The sequence below is a fragment of the Melospiza melodia genome, chromosome 2, assembly GCF_035770615.1.
Source record: "Melospiza melodia melodia isolate bMelMel2 chromosome 2, bMelMel2.pri, whole genome shotgun sequence".
In the NCBI taxonomy this organism is placed as follows: Eukaryota; Metazoa; Chordata; class Aves; order Passeriformes; family Passerellidae; genus Melospiza; species Melospiza melodia.
The window spans coordinates 84,264,537-84,281,692 of NC_086195.1; the positions used below are offsets into that span (position 1 = coordinate 84,264,537).

The 17,156-nt window shown below is 38.0% G+C and overlaps 1 protein-coding gene across 9 annotated transcripts in view; it reads left to right on the top strand.

Moving 5' to 3' along the window:
• FRY (FRY microtubule binding protein) overlaps window positions 1-17,156 on the top strand; it is a 224,250-nt gene that overhangs the window by 87,701 nt on the left and 119,393 nt on the right. For 8 of the 9 annotated variants that reach the window (XM_063149130.1, XM_063149128.1, XM_063149129.1 and 5 more), the window contains one exon: window positions 7,765-7,964. In XM_063149130.1, the coding sequence (XP_063005200.1) occupies window positions 7,845-7,964 (120 nt within the window). In that variant the 5' untranslated portion in view covers window positions 7,765-7,844. Of the gene's footprint in view, window positions 1-1,978; window positions 2,241-7,764; window positions 7,965-17,156 lie in introns of those variants that run through there. The other variant, XM_063149125.1, reaches the window with a different exon arrangement.

Consider the following 17,156-nt stretch of genomic DNA (forward strand, 5'->3'; position numbering starts at 1 on the left):
TTAAAATATTGGTCTTATCTTGGGTAAATTGGTAACTAAGTCCTGGAGTGCCTTTATCATGGAAGATATCTTCTTCCTTTCTCTTCCCCATGCCAATTTACACAACTTAATCTCCCGAGACATGTCTCTTTAAAGAAAGTAAGGAATCTGAAATGTATAAATTAGCCTTTTCTCCCTTTTAGTTTCCGAATAATCAGAATAATCAAATATTTGAAGATACCCATTTTGGAGAGCTGAGGTCATCTCAACACTTTATTGAATATCCTCCCAAATCTGTTCCCTTTAGACTTGTTTTCTAAATGAACTGCTTCGCTCCAGAATCTTGAACTTCTGTTGTACTTTTGCCCACTGACCCTACTGTCTCTTCTCTATTTTATCTTCTAGACTAGATAGTATTTCCTCTGGCATAAGGATTTCCAGACTTTTGTTTTGCATGTAATTGTTTAAGTTTATCTTTGGTGCATTGCAGGCCATCTATCTAATTGGTCAACCAAAGAAGCTTTTCCTAAAGAATCCTGTATTTGGATTAAATAGGCTTTTGAAAGTCAGGATGAGTTGGGATAGTTTTATGTCATGTTGTTGTGTCAAGACAGATGCACAAAATGACTGATTGTCTTCTCCAATAGTTGCCTGAACAGTTTTAGGCAGTCTTTAGAGTCTGGAGTTTTCAAATACATGTTTACTGAGATTTCACAGGGTCACAGAATTAACTAGGTTGGAAAAGGCCTTTAAGATCATCTAATCCAACCTGTGACCTAACACCTCCTCATCAGCTAAACCATGGCACTAAATGCCACGTCCAGTCCTTTTTTAAACACCTCTGGGGACGGTGACTCCAGCACCTCCCTGGGCCAACAATTCCATTGCCCAGTCACTCTTTCAGTGAAGAATTTCTTTCTAACATCCAACCTATATTCCCCTTGGTGCAGCTTCAGACTGTGTCCTCTTGTTCTCTGATTTGTTGTCTGGGAGAATAGGTACAACCTCCACCTGACTACGGCCGCCTTTCAGGTAGCTCTAGAGTGATACAGTCACCTCTGAGTCTCCTTTTCTCCAGGCTAAACACCCCCAGCTCCTTCAGCAGGGCTTGTATTCCAAGTTCACCAGCCTTGTTTTCCTCCTGTGGACACGTTCAAGAATCTCAATCTCCTTCCTAAACTGAGGGGCCCAGAACTGAACGCATGCAAATTAATTATGAAAATAATGCTTACATTAAAATCGTGCTATTTGTGCTATTAGTACATCTTGCTAATAGACTGGAACAACATTTTCCCTGGGAATCTTACAGTTTATTTCACCAAGTTAAAAATGAATCTGGTAGACCTTTAATTTGTTTCTTTCAGCAAAAGTTTCCTTTTTTTAATTCTCTGTCTATCAAGCTTTAATTAATTGGGAACATTTTCCTTCAAAAGCTGAAAAAGCTACCTTTTGTGGCACGTTGACCATATCCTTGTAAATTAAATTCTTCGTGCTTTATTAAATAATGTGTTTTCTTTTTAATATTATAATTGCCATTCTAAAACAAAGCAAATTTTCTCAAGAGTTACTGCAGCAGATGTACCATTATTCTTAAGGATATGTGGTTTCTCACTGATTCTTGGCATGGGAAAAGAAGAGATACTGGGTTGGCTTTATTGAAAGGAATTTAGACTGTATGTACTTTTGGCCAAAAGACTTTAGTTACAAAACAAAACCCATCCTGTGTTGTCACTGTGCTTTGCATTTCTATACTAATTGCTTTCAGCTTGGATTGTATGATAATACATGTGTTTGATATGTGTGGTTTGTTTTTGTCGTACTCCATTATCCTGCCTCATGTTCTTGGAGTGCCTGAAGTAGTTTCACTAATCTGTCAGCATAGTATGTACTCATGGATAAATATAGACGTGCAGCCACTCTGTGAGTGGTCATCATCATATGCTGAAGCTAAAAATTACCCCTTTGGTTATGGAAAGGCTGAGCTGATCTGCAGGCCTGCTCTAGCTCAGACATTGCAGGTCTTCAGCATTTGTCTATTGAGAAACAATAACAAGAAACCGAAGGAAATGTCTTCCTCACAAGCAGTGAGGAAGTGTGAAACAGGATTATGAAACAACTAATTTATTTTTCTATTTTAGTTAGAAAAGGATTCTAACTTTTCTAACTGAAGGAGTGGAACATTTCAGGTATTCACAGGCTCATGGATATTACAGTAGCATGTTGGAGAAAATCCAGCGTGATCGGCTTTATAAAGGGGCTCGGTAGGTATGAAAATACTGCAAGTTGATGTTTGCGTTTGTCTTACTAGTTTGTTCATTGCTGCTAAAGTGTAAATTTGACACAGTTTACTAAAAAACTGCAACCTCTGCTTTTCTGCTTAAAGATACTGAAAATTCAGTAACTGTAAGGCTGAAGTTATATCCAGTGTAGCACAGATTCTTGCTTGTGTATTATGATCGTTCAGTTGTTTTGATTCCTCTTACAGCTCTAAGAAAAATAGTGCAGATCACAGCAGGGACTCTCTTATGATAATTTCAGTTGGTACTTATCCCCAGTATCAGCTTTTGACAGTTGCACTAAAACAACTGTGCTTTTTTACAGCTGTTTTTCTGATCAGGGAATTGATCAATACATGGAAAAATCTAGCAGTGATTTTATGTCAGGAGGCCTTTCTGTTGCAATAGTGTATGGTTGTGATGACAACCATGTGTGATATTACACTAATATTGCCATATTTATTCCTTGTCTTTCATTTTTTAAAAATACATAAAATTGAGAAAATGATGTGCTTATAGCCTGCAGTAAATGAAAATGCTCTGTAGGATAAGAGTACAATTTGAAATACAGCTTATTGCACATTTACTAGAAAAATAAGAGACTGTGTTGGAAATAAGAAAAGATGCTTCAGACAGAATTACACCTACAAATAGTACAGGCATTTTATAGTTGATCGAGCATGGTTAAACTTCATTACAGATTTTCGTAGGATAGGAGCTTTAAATATGTATACAACTTTCTAAACTTGATCTGTACATTCTCTGCTATTGCAGAGTCCTTGGGCATCAGGGTTACCATGGTATCCTCCATGTGCATCACCATTCATTCTCCTGGGGGATGAACTACTTTCCTCTAAGTCAAGAGTTTAGCTTAATGCAGTACTTATGTGGTGACCAATACCCTGCAATATGTAGACATTCAAACTAAATGCTTCTGTGATCTGTTCTGGTACTTCTCTTCGTATAAAATTTATTATTTTGAAATCAGGCAGTAAAAACTAAATTTGTTAAGGAAATTAGTATCTCAAATTAAGTATAACTCCTTCCTTCCACCCACCTCCTTCTATGTATCTTCAGCATGCACCCACACAAACTCTACATGGTGATTTCTCATGTTAAAATTATGCATTTTATTTAATGGGGCAGTGCTTCACTGGCAAAACTGAGTCCATCCCTTTTACTGCTACTTCTAAGGCTCACATTATAATGTGTCAACATAAAGGAACCAACCAGTAATGCAGCTACTTCTTTGAGTCCTTGATTTCTAATTTGATGTCTCAGAGGCTACTTTTTTTAAGTGAGTTTTATAGGGCTCTCGGTCTAGGCACAAAAGCTGTATTCTGTTAAAGCTCATACATTATCAGTATAGACATCAGTGATAGTCTTGTCACTGGGCCAGATTTTTTCAATGCAAATATCAAGCATATGCAAATACTGGAGATAATGAAGCTGAAAAGATGCCTTAGAAAGCCAAACCTATATATATAATAGTTCATGACCAACTCATGATCAACTCCAGACCCTCAGAGTGTTGGCAATGTTAGCTTTCACACTAAAGATGCTTAAATGGAGTTAACAGCTACAAAATGGTCTTTTAAAAACTTGAACTAAATCAATGTCATATGTCAGTCATTTCTCTAAACTGCTGTAATTGCTGTAGTAATGGTAGATGTTAGCCCCCAGGATGTGTTTTTTCTGTATTTGGGGAAAAGTTGTGAAGTTATTTATTTCTGAGAAGAACTAGAATAAAAATTCTTGGTGCATGGCAAATCTCACAAATAATTGCATTCCTCTATTAGAGTGTCCAAATAAGTGATTTTTTGGTTAGATGTCTGGGAAAAAAAATTAAATCCTCCTGTGTCACAAACCTAACTGAATCATTGTTAAAAGGTTTTGTGAAAAACGCCAATCACTTGTGTTTTAAATTTTAAAAGTTTAATAGTAGTAAAATAGTTATTAAAATAGTAATACAATTAGAGTAATAATAATTTGAATAATTTGAATTAGGACAATATGAGACATAGAGACAATGAGTTACAGGCTTCAGGGTGCCTTTTTCTGGGCAGCAAGGGCTGAAAAAGGACACCTGTTAACAGAGGATTAACCCTTAAATACAATAGCCTGTTGCATATTCATACACTTCATACATGATGCATAAATTCCATTCAAACACAGGATTCTGTCTGGTCATCCTCAGCTTCTTCCTCTGAATCCTAACAGCGCCTTCGAGGCGGGAAGAAGTTCGTTTCTTCTGATAAGAGGGCAATAAATGCTTTTTTTCTGAAAGATTCAGGTGTCCTGTGGCTGCAATCTCGCTGCAAGTCCTTTCTTTAAAAAAGTATCTTACATAGCATAATTTCTGTTTTAACATTTTTTTATAACCTAAAACTATATTTAACACACTACTTGAGAGAATTCATACAGCATTACTTTCTAACACAACACATATAATATTCATTTTAATATTTACGAAAAGCCAATCATAAAATGGGCATTTTTCACAAGCTTCCTGCTAACAGTGACTCTGTGGATTTAAATTCCAGTCTCAGAACCCTGGCTGAATGCTCCGATGATGGAAGATTAGGGCGGCAGCTCCCAAGTAGCATGGCTAAAGTTTGGCCGCGATGCGCAGCGTGCCTGCTCTCACACAATGCCTTCCTGCCTGCCTTGAGTCCCCCCCGATGTCCTGAGCTTAGCGGCCAGGTTTGCAGCAGAATTGCCGAGGAACAGAAGGCGGGTTTGTGTTCGATCCGATTGCTCCGAGAGGCAGCCCGGGCCGGCTGCCGGGCCCAGCGCGGGGTGTTGTGCTTGGCAGGGCCGCGCTGGCGAGCGGCCTGCCCGGGCCGGGCACGGCGCTGGGAGCGGCGCGGGCAGCTCGGCCTGCCCGCCCTGCCAGGCGCGGGGCCTGCGCCGCCCTAGGGACTCACATCCCTGAGAAAATTGGTTTCATGGCTCACCAAAGAATTCTCCTGACCCAGCACTTGGAGATCGAGATGATTTGCATGGGTAGATGTGAGCCGGTTGAAACCGCACATTTGGCAAATAAATTCCTGATTGTAAAAATGTTGTCTGACTCCATCCTGAAGCCATTTGTGGAGAAATTTCCATTGCCTAGTGTATTTGATAGTCCATAAAAATTTGCATCTGATCCTTTGCGTCCCACTGTCTTCAAGTTTAAGTTTTAAGAGAACTTAGGTGATGACAGAGGAACAGTAGCACTTACCCTCTTCTCTGGTGGCACTGCACTTTATTCAGTACTTTGAAGTAGATTATTATTGAAAACAACAGTGTATTTTTAGAACAAGTCCTGTGTTGTATAAATGTAGGAGTTTTATGCACTTCGTTTTTTGCGAAGAGTCATAATGCCAGGAAGATTCTATGATAATGCTTTTGCCCTCAAAAGTCAAGTGAAACTTTGCAGGAAACAAATCTAGCAGGAAACATCTGTCACAGTGGGAGAAGTGCAGCTGCGGTGCTGAAGAGTGATGCTGCACCTCGTCAGTGAGGGGTTATTTTCAGTGAAGAAAATAACAGTATGGATGTGTTACACTTGCAGAATAATAGCTACATGAAGAGAAGCATTTCTGTCTTCTATTATAGTCATATAGAAACTTCTTAAACTGATTTTTCTAAAGGAAGACATGTTCTCTTTTCTCTAGGGGATGCTTTTTTATTTTTCAGTGTAATTTTGGGTTCTTATTTAAAAACTCTGAAACCATAAAGTTTCTTATTTTAATCTCTTTTTTTTTCATTTTTGTTCAGCAAAAGTTAATGCTCCATTAAATTTGCCTAACACTATTAAAATAGTGTTGAAGTCTATAGGAAAGATCAAAAATCTAACCTATCATTAAAACAATCATATGTCCGTAATAATTACAATTCATTTTAGTAACACTTATAATTCTGTACCTCAGAGGAAAAGTGATACTAAAGGTATTAGATGTGAGGCAACCATCATTGTAGTTCATTCTTCTTTCTCTCTTTCTTTGCAACTTGGATGCAAATGTAACCCTCTGGAGTGCAGTGCTATGGGGAAGTGCTGTAATGGTTTTAGTTCACAATATTTCCATGGTTTGTATTGCATTAAAGCATCTCTGTCCCAATCACCAGTAGAGCTCGTGGGCATTGTGACACTTTTATTACAGTCAGAGTGGATAATGGCTGGTCTTGCCAGTGTTACTTAATTTGCTACTTTAAAAGTCTGGCAAAACAGAGAGAGAGTGCTCCCAGTATCTGCCTGAGCACCAAACATGACTTTTATTGCCAATAAGAGCTGACCCCTGAGGATTTTGGGTTGTAAATTTTATATGTAGGATGGTAACAGTGCTTCCTTTTATGTTTCCTTCATTCACAGGAGAACAGCAAGTAGAGCTCAGTCTAGTATACAATATCTTGATACTCATAATGGGGAATTCAGTCACAGGATAATTTAGTTTGGAAAGTGTCCCTGGTGGATGATAACCTGGGGAAGGTTTCTCAGGACCTTGTCTGGTCAACTTTCAAGTGTCTCCAAAAAGTGGAGTTTCTGCTGTATTTCTTGGCGACATGTAACAGTGTTTGATCACCTCTTCACAGTGGAAATTATTTCCATACATCTAATAGAAATTTATCACATTCAAACTAGTGTCTGTTGCCTCTTGTCCTGTCGTTCTCAGCTCAAAGCAGACTCTAGTTCCTTGGCATCTTTGCTATACTTCATTAGGTAGCTAAAGAGTCCACTAAGATTCTCTTCTCAAGGTTAAATTAAAGGTCCAGCACTCTCAGCCTTTACTAACCTAGCAAGCCCCTGAACATCTTTGTAGTCCTCTCTTGGCCTTGCTTCAGAATGGCAATGTCATTTTTGTATGGGAGAGCACAAATCTGAGCAAAATACACCAGGTGTAATCTCAAAAGTGCCAGATGGAACTGTAGGGTTTGGTGCTTTCAGGAAAGCTAATGCATAATTAATACTTTTTGACCATGGAAAACATTCAATTTCTGACTCTTCATCTAAGATTTATACTGGTAACATGTGTGTTGTTTTTTGAGTCATTCTTACTGACCTCAGTATAGATTACAGGAGAAGAAGATCCTTTACAACTCACCATAGTCAAAAGACCAGACTCAAGGCTAAACCAGTTTGAATAGCAATAAAGAATAAATTTTTGTTAGTTGACAACTGAGTTACAGGTCTGACTTGAATGCAAAAGATAAAAAAATGATAATGTTTTTCAGATAGGTATCAGCAAGTCTTACCATGGGAAAAAAAAAAGAGGACTGAGTATGCGCTGCATAATAAACACCACTCAATTTTTATATAAAATATTTCATCTTTGATTTCTTCTTCCAGTTAGATAATGTGTATTTCACCTATGGCACCATGGAAGTTTTATTGATGTATTGTGTATTTCTTTGGTTAGCAGCTAGTCTCCAGTTTTGCTTTGACCATGTAGTGAGCTGTTGAGGTGCTCTGTGACAGTTAAACCATGTTGAATTACCCTGAAGTAAATGTGTCTTTTCTACATTTCAGCTTCTCCAGTTGGTAACGGATATATCAAGCCACCTGTCCCTCCTGTTTCTGGTACACAGAGAGAAAGAGGGCCCCCAGCCATGCTGCCCATCAGCATTGACCCGGACAGCAAACCTGGGGAATATGTCCTGAAGAGTTTGTTTGTTAACTTCACTACCCTGGCCGAACGCAAGATTCGCATCATCATGGCAGAACCTCTTGTGAGTAAAAAGAAACTCCATGTATATATGTGTGTGTGTATATATATATATATATTTTTTTTTTTTTTTTTTTTTTTTGTGCTTTGAATTTGTTTTAAAAGCAGGCTTGCTTGCTGTGCAATGAAGAATATTTTGCTTGCAATCTGCGTTGGAGTTTGATAGTGTTTCCCAAACTGTGAGATCTGCTGCTATGGCAGTTAGAATGTTGTGGGAGAGGGCAGAGGTATGCAAGATATGCCATAGGGGTGACATGAAAAGGAATTGATATTTAGTTTCTGTTTGCCATGTGGGCATACGCTGATGGGATTGAGAGGCAGAAGGGGTGTCAGCCAGCATAGATTTCACAGCTGGGAGAGCAGTCACTTGAGTCAAAATAGATTAGAAAATGCTGAAATATGATAAAAGCATATTTCTGAACATCACAGGTTTTCAGCTAAAACATGAAAATGGCTACCACTTTTAGTTCTGACAGTAGTAGATTACACAATCTAGCAGAGGACTATAGCACCTATTTTCCAGATATGAAAAAGCATGCAGCACTTGAGAAAGGCATTACAATACAAGGTCTTGCACAGTGAGAGAGCCATTGTTATTTGTATTTTTAGGCAAATTTAACACGCAAGTATGTCTGTTACAATTTGTCTTATGTAACTGAACTTCTGCTCATTTAACTTGAGATTACATTTTATATACATTCTTGTTATTTTGATTAAGGAAGAATATTTCTGTAATTTATATTTTAGTTCTGATGAGGTAAAAAAAGCCAGGACCTAAAAATAACCAGAAATCTCTACTTCTGTACTAAAAGGGAATTTTAATTAAGTCTTAGAATGTTTTTGTTATAAAGTCCAATGTAGAATACTTAGCTCAGTTCCCCATTTTCAGGATATTTTGTAGGGCAAAATTAAAATTTTCTTTATTCTGATGGCATCTGTTTAGCTTTGATTTAGATTCAGAAGCATTTGATGCTTGGAAAGTTTTAGCAGGCTTTCTTCTGAAACATTAGCTAGATGCAAGATGACAGAACTATCTTATGTAATTTGGAAATAACACCAAAAAAAGCTTACAGTAAAGAATATTATGAAAAAATCCATTTTTTCTTCTTTGATGTGTTCCCTCCAAATCACGAGAAGTAGAATAAACTGACAGTCATAGTGTAGGTCCTTTTAAAAAATAAAATACCAGCAGCTATTTATTACCATCCAGTCTTCATGTAATGGCCAGAGAACATCTTTAAAATTTTAAAACAAAATGTCTGTAAAATTATTTGACAAGATCAGGAAAACAGCAAGAAGACCAGTACTGAGGACATAATTTCCTTGCAGCACCTTTGTTACTCTTAAACATGAACCTCTGCATTTTCATGTAAGATTTCAGGCATGGATTTATTCCCATTTCACCTTGTGTTAAGATGGTTTTGAGTTGATGTGTGGTAATATGTTGTTTTTTTCACTTTGAGAAACTATTATTATCTGAATGTTGATCTTATTCTAGAGGTTATTCAATGGAATTTTATTTGGTAAATTCAGTGTAGAATGTAGAAATACTACAAGAGACTGGAATGTCACCTTCCTGTCATCATTTTCAGAATGTATTTTTTACAGGAATCTGACCATGAGACACTAACAATAATTCAATTACATACTCACATATCATTAGTACTAATAAAACTTACAAGCCATGGCATGCTGCTGTTTGAGGTTGGCTGTGACCAATGAGTAAGCAGGATTCTGTAGGCATTCAGTCAAAATGATCTTGAAGTAATTAGGTTGTAACGAAAGAAGTGACAAGGGAAAATGGCAAAAATTATTCTCAAATAATAGCTAAGAATATAAGTCTGCCCTTTTGGCGAGGTAGCTGTTGGATGTTTAGCGGCTTTGTTCCCACATTTTAATCTACTGATTAGAATTGTGACCAGGAGGTCCCAGGGGTTTGGGAGACGAAGTTTATAAATTGATGGTGAAAAGCTACCTTTTGGCCTTTTTTCACAATGGGTAGTCAGATGCTGAACTCTTTGAAGTTTATGTTCTAATTAAACTCAAGTGTACTTCAAAGGAAGTCAAACATGCACAGTGCTCAACGCTGAGATATTTCTAGTTTGATTTCTCCAAGTCATTACAAGATATGACAGTTTAATTTTATAATGAGTGATGAATACTTAGGATATCTTCTAGAGAAGATAAAATGATCTGTTTATAATATTGTTGCCATTGCAACTCTTTTATCACCAAGTCTAACTCACATTAAAGCTCTGAAGTTACTATGGTTAAATTAAATATTTATTGATACCTTTTTTACCTGGATCATTCTTTTGATACACATATTCTGCCTGTTTATACTTTCTGATTATCATTACTGTTGTTTTTATGAATTTTTCTTGCAGTTTCTTTGGGTTCTATATGCCCATGTGATATATCAAGCTCTTTCTTTTGTTGTGCACACAGAGATGAAGTGTAAATTGCGGTGTTCTGACAGCTGTGTTGGAAAACCATGTTTGTGTCACACCATGAGTTGCAGATGCTAGAAAGGCACTAGAAAGCTTTGTTATTTTTTAGGGCATCAGTGAAGGGCACAGCAAATCCCACCTCTTCCTGCAGCCCCATGAAGTCTCATCTGGAATAGCAATATTCCAATGGGAAAGAAAACAGAGAGCAATGTCACCCACTCATCCTGCTGCCCTTGCTGGCAAGCAAGTATCATTTGACATTTTGGTTACTGGATCTGGCAGTGATCATCATAAAAACACACTCCCCAGTTAATCTATTTTCTAGACATGAATATAATGTCAACTATCCACTGCTAAGTTAAAATGGAAAATTTTTGTTTCTAGATTCGACATTTTTTAACTTTGTCTGCAGAATATTTTATTCAGAATTTCAGGTCGATTTTCCCCCTTTTTACGATCTTTAATATATAAAAAAACAATTCAGTAATTAAAAGTTCATAGTCATGTGGCTAATTTTTAATGATTTACTGCTGTACCCAGATTGTCAAGTTATATTATTTCAAATTAAAAGTATTTGGCATCAGACTCGATTAAAGTGGATTGTCCAGTTTAAAAAATAAAATTCCCATAAATTAAATGTAAATAATATTTTCTTGATAATCTTTAATAATTTCCTGGCTCTTTTCTGTAGGTAATTGTTCTTATTTTTAACAAATACTAAGATTTTATTCTGCAGACCTTTTTTCACAGTTGACTTAATTAATATTTAATTTTTATCAATTTTTATTCTAAATCTTCTCTGCATTGCTTCACTTATGAACACAATCTGATATTTTATCGCTGCTGATTTTTTTTTTTTCAAGCAGTGGTGACCTTGAAATGACGCTAGAAAGAGGAAGCCAGGGAAACATTCTTGCCGGTTCAAATGAAAGAATATGTATCATAGCTCTGTAAGGAGAAAACCCAGAAAACAGTTTCCTTTTTAGGACTGTTGATTATCACTTTGGGTAATAATTCATCCTGTGCATACAGAGCAGGCTAATCTTTAAATACGGCTTTCAGCAGTACTTACACACAGCTGTAGACATTGATAAAACATAGGGAGCTACAGGCATTGACAGTTGTTAATGGTTAATTTAGCTGTTGGTAAACTTTCATTATGCTTTTCTCCTGCAAGCATCTTCTTTTACTGAGCTTGTCTAAATTCAGGATCTCTCTGAATACAGAACTCAAGAACAGAATTTACTCATTATAGGATTGGGACTATAAGCATATTCATGTATTCTGCGTGTAACTTAGGCAGGTTTCATCTCACTATTAGGAAAAACCCTGAAAGGAGTGATGTGGTTGATACTAGTGTCTTTTTTACTCCCATTTCCTTAGGATCTTGAAGACGTTAAAATAGAGATCTATTTTAAGACAGGCCTAGTGATAATAACCTAGCAGATGGTTCAGAAGACTTTGAAAAAAATGAAAGAATAATGCAAATTGCAGAGACTGACCAACCATTATGTATAAAGGGACTCATTTCTGATTAGCTTCAGTCTAGGCTTCACTTTGTCTAGGCAGGAGGAGAATAGGCTAAGAACAGACTTGGGAGGAAAAGAAATAGATTTTTGTTTTCTGAGGACTGGGCTGTGATAACTAGGAATCTTTATGTAGGCTATGACAATACCAAGCAGTTTTATCCCACAGCTGTAATGTAGAATTTTCTGGTTTGCATGGACTAAAACTCCAGCTGCATCACACCAGGTGACAACTCCCTGGTTGTCACCTGTAATGAGACATATTACTGGTACACATATTTTACATTTGAAGTCCTCATTAATAGTTTGGCATGTACAAGGACTTTGACCCCCTGTTTGTTCACAGGGAACAGATAGTAGTTACTGTAAGGAACAAGTAATTTCCTGGAAAAGAGGAAAGGCAAGCTGCCTTGCTCTGTTCTAGCTATTCACTCAGGATATGTATGCCCAGACAAACTGACAATTTTACAACTTTATTTGAATACCTTTATGCAAATACATATTGAAAATTTTGTTCTCTTTTCTCATACAAAACCTATCTAGGGCCTTTCCTCTATATATGCTACGAGCATGCTGCCTTCCCATTGTCATATGTCCCTATCCACCTCTGTGTCACTGAGGGATTAGGCCACTGATCATTAATCTAATTCTTTTATTCCATGACTGTTTGTGCTAGTCAAAACTTTGTAGCAGTCAATCCCAGCTCTAAGGACCTCATAATTCGTAATACCATACCTCAGTATCTAATGTCGCATCATTCTTTATTTCTACTGTATTATTTATTTAGCATTTAAATTATATCAATAAATATTATTATAGTAACTTCTTTAGACCTAGTTGCAACAAATAATGTATAGATAATTAAGAATAATTATTCCTAATTATTCTTTAAAGAATTGTCTCTGAAGTACTTAAGATGCTTCTTTATGAAATTCTGCCTCACTTTATTATACTGTGCTGGGCACTGTTCTTTCACCTCACCATAAGAAAGTGAAAGCATCTGCACAGCATATTACTTTAGGTACTCAATATGTAACCTGAACATGTATGATCTTTCCATTGCATGGAGCCCCACAGATCTGTTACAGTGGATGTGTTAACTGAATGTGCAAATCTGTCTCAGTCAGTCGTAGGACAGCCTGGAGGACCATGAACAGTCATTCCCCTCAGGAGGGGGTCAGTCTCCTAGTCCTCCCAGAAAGTGTCAGCTCAGCAGAGTTCCTTTCCTGCAAGTCATTGACTGGATCCTGGGTCAAGTTTTTAGACTAGTAGTTGATCTCAGGATTTTATTCAACTTGTAGCCATACCTAAGGATTTCTCATCGCCCAGAGAAGCTTTAAGTGCCCAATCCCTGGAAGTATTCAAGACCAGAATAGAGCAATCTATCTAGTGGGAGGTGTCCCTGCCCATGCCAGTAGGGTTGGAGTTTGATCTTTAAGGTCCTTCTAACCCAAACCACCCCATGATTCTATGATTCTGAGTTTAATTTCTGTGTGGACTGTCTCTACAGTTCTGTTTCCTTTCACTCAGACTTTCCAGCAGCTAACTGCTCTGTTTCAAGAAATCAATTAAGCCAAACAATGGTTCAGTCATCACTCTTCCTTCCTTCACTAATCAGTTTTCCTTGGGAGCTCACTGGCTTTCCAAATATATTCCAGTCCGCTGGTGATAAAGAAACCCAAGCTGGGCCAGATCAGTGTGCTTTTTTCTCCAGCAGAAGGAAAGGCAGCTAAGACTGGGAGATCTCTTCCATGAAATAAGCAGACTCTACTCAGGAACTCAAATGATGTGAAGGCAGAAAATAATGGGAAAGATTGGCCTTTTGTACAAAAGGTGGAGAGCAATCAAATACAACAAAGACAAGTCCAATGGCATAAAGATCTTTCACTTTCCCTTCCACTTACCACCTCAGATATAGTATCTCCCTCCAGTTATCTCAGTCTGTATCTCAGGTTGAGATCTGTAGCAGAAGCCAGGCACTGAACAGCATAGAGCTAGGGTAGGTAATTATCTTCCAGGACAAGGTGGGTAATTAGCTCAGGACAGTTATCTTCCAGAATAATTCTTTTCCAATTATCTTCCAGAAAGATCTAGAAAGGGTTGCATGAGTGAAGCAATGATCATAGATCAGCTATCTTCTGTGTAGTTCAGGGGGACACACTGCAGCACTGAAACATAGAAGTTGAGGAAGAAGAGTATGAAGGATGCAGCTGGGGAAAAAAGAGATAGAGGAAGAGACAAATGCAGGGTTTCAGAAATAATCGCGGGGAGTGCAGGAGAACACAGAGAGCATCCAGTATGGTCTGATTCCAACACTCATATAAGACTGAGGGGAAAACTTTATGCCATTTAGCTAGTCAAGACGGAAACAGACACGCTTTTGCATAGACATTGGCATTGTCATTTGCACTTCGATACAGGTTCATAAAACTTTCACACATTTCAGAGTCAGATGGTGTCAATGGGCACTTTCTCAGTGCTCTCAGGGTTTCCATGGCTGAGTGAGCATGCAGAGTGCTGCTTGGGACATGAGCAGAGCTCATTCCAATGGTCAGGCTCTGCAGGAAGCTCGCTGTCCCTCGGCCTCATTACTGCATGGATACAGTTGGAGGATAGTGAATGGTTCAAATCGCTATGGGAATTTAACATTGCAAGTCAGATTCAATCCAAGGTCACTGAGGCAGTCACACTGCATCACATGTTGGCCAATGCTTGCAAATATAGCAGAGAACCTACCACATGCCCTTAATCACATTATGGTGTCATTTAAGGATATGGCTATTGCCACTCTCCAGAAAATGGAAGTCTTACTACAGTCATTTCAGGCCAATCTTATCACTGAAGCCATCATGAAGGACAGAAAAAAATCAAGTGTACACTTCAGTAGCATTGTTGGCAGATAAGCAGCAATTCATTAAAGAGGTATCTTCCCATAGCTTCACAACAGCTTCATCCTTTGCATGCTTTCAGAGTCACATTTCAAGTCATTGAGGTATTGCTTAATTTATGTGCTCTTTTCTGGGCCTGAATCTGGCATGGCACAGTTTATACATCAGACAGCTTGAATTGTACCATATTTGACCCTGCAAATGTGGTGGCATAACAAATATGAGAAAACTTGAAATACTTCATGTAACTACCTTCCCAAATTGGAGGTTCACCCAATAAGGTCTTGTTTCATTAGCTGAGCATGCAACAAGTGTGGAAGCTACAGCTTTTAGGGCCAACAGACTTGTAGCAAAAGAACAGTGAAGGCTTACATTAGCTCTGTAAGGGCATCTGGCATCCTCCTTGAAAGTCTGTGAAATCAGTACCAGTAACCAGAAGGAGAAGGCTTCAGATCAAATCATCTTGGGACACCTCTGATGTGGTACATTTACAGCCTTTGAAATAAACACATAACCAATACAGGTCCAAGTAACAGAATTTTAAAGAAAACTACTGGCAGTAATTCTCAAGTTCACTTTAGAAATACACTTTCCTCATTTCTTTTTCTGTTCTGTGAAAACAGGTGCACGGTTGGTGACAATAAGTATCTGATCTTAAAGCAGTAATGGACATCAGACAGCAGACCATGGCCAGGGTCATTTGCTGTCCTTTATTACCCCTGGCTGTCTGCGTCTTGAGAGAATGTGATTCCTGTTTGCAGAGATCCCTGCTGTGCTTGGAGCAGCCCTGCAATTACAAGCCTAAATTTGTTCAAATCAAGTGATAAGGGCTTCCTATAGGCTTTATTAAATTAGGTCACATTATTCTGAGTGGGTAACCAGTGGTCAGGGCCCTCAGGCACTAATAAGCCTTAATGGCCTCCTCTGAGTCTCTCCCACACCTGCCCACAGGCCAGGACCCATTCCCAGGTTTGGGAGCCGTTAGTCCCTGCCACAACAGCCACAACAGTCTCCTGCTCCCACAGCCCTGCCCCCTCCTTGTCAGGGGCCTTGCTGAGCCAGGTCACATAGCTGAAAACCCTTAATAAACCATAATAAACAGTTGAAACAGTGTCTTGAATAGCAGTTTCATGAAAAGGTCTTAACGTAGACTTGGAATTTTTGATCTCCATCATCATTATTGTTCTTATTGCTACATGGAAATCACTTATCAAACATTTTTTTAGAGCATCATGCTTATTCCAGTCCAACAGGCTGATAAAGATCTTGGGCTCTCATACTGCACCCTATGACACCACAGTCAACCACTGTTGACTGAGGCCTTATACATTCCCTACCCTAGTAAATTAGATTTCAATCAACAAAATTTTATCTTCTATATTGGAATTTTTAGGTTAGAATCACACAAGGCTGTGATGGAACTGTGCTGTCAACAATAAATGCCCACACTTTGTCTCCAGATGATCTTTTAAAATTTATCATACTTACATATTGTAAAATCTACCTCTTTCTGTACACTGTAGTATTGCAATAAATAAAATCAGAGAAAGCCAAGGGAAAATGTTGTAATGCTAACCAGGAGGATTCTTATAGACAGAGGATTTTGATGTGTTCATTAAGTTACAATTTTGAAAAGGCATTCCTAGTAAAACAAACTCTGAAAACAAACAGCCCTGAAAATTTCCTTTCTCACTTGTGCTAGAGTGTACCAGCAATCTCAGTAAAGTTATCATTAGTACTCTTTTCAACTTACAGGTTTCACAAAAGCGTGTATTGAAATATTTCTTTAAGGTTTCACAAAAGCATGTCTTTAAAATATTTCTTTCAGAGCTGGCCCACTAGTAGTTATCTGCTTTTTGGGGGCTTAAAATATTGTAGTAAAAGAAATGTTTTACTTCCTGTGTACAATAAAGCATCTTACTTTGCAATGGAAAATAGAAATGCTGAGAGTAGTAGGTTTGTTGTTTGGATTTGTTGGGTTTTTTTGGGGGGGTTTTTGGTTGTTTTTTTTTTTTTTGTGTTGGGAGTTTTTTTTTTTACGTTCTATGTCATGTTGGGAAAGTAGCAGTGCTAATTTTTGTACTTTGCATTGAATAGCAATCTATAGTTCAGTGGGTTTGCTTCTTTATTCAGGATGCTTGAAATTTACCTTTGTAGAGTAGCACTTCTGAAAATCAATTTGGTGGATTTTTGGCCTGTATGGCCATTTTTTTTCTGACATATCAGTTACTTCAGGCTGAACATTCACATGACCAAAATTTATGTGTCCACGTTTTAGTTTTCTTGGTAGACAGTCTAGGTAAAAGATGCCTTTTGCAGAAAATGTGGTAAT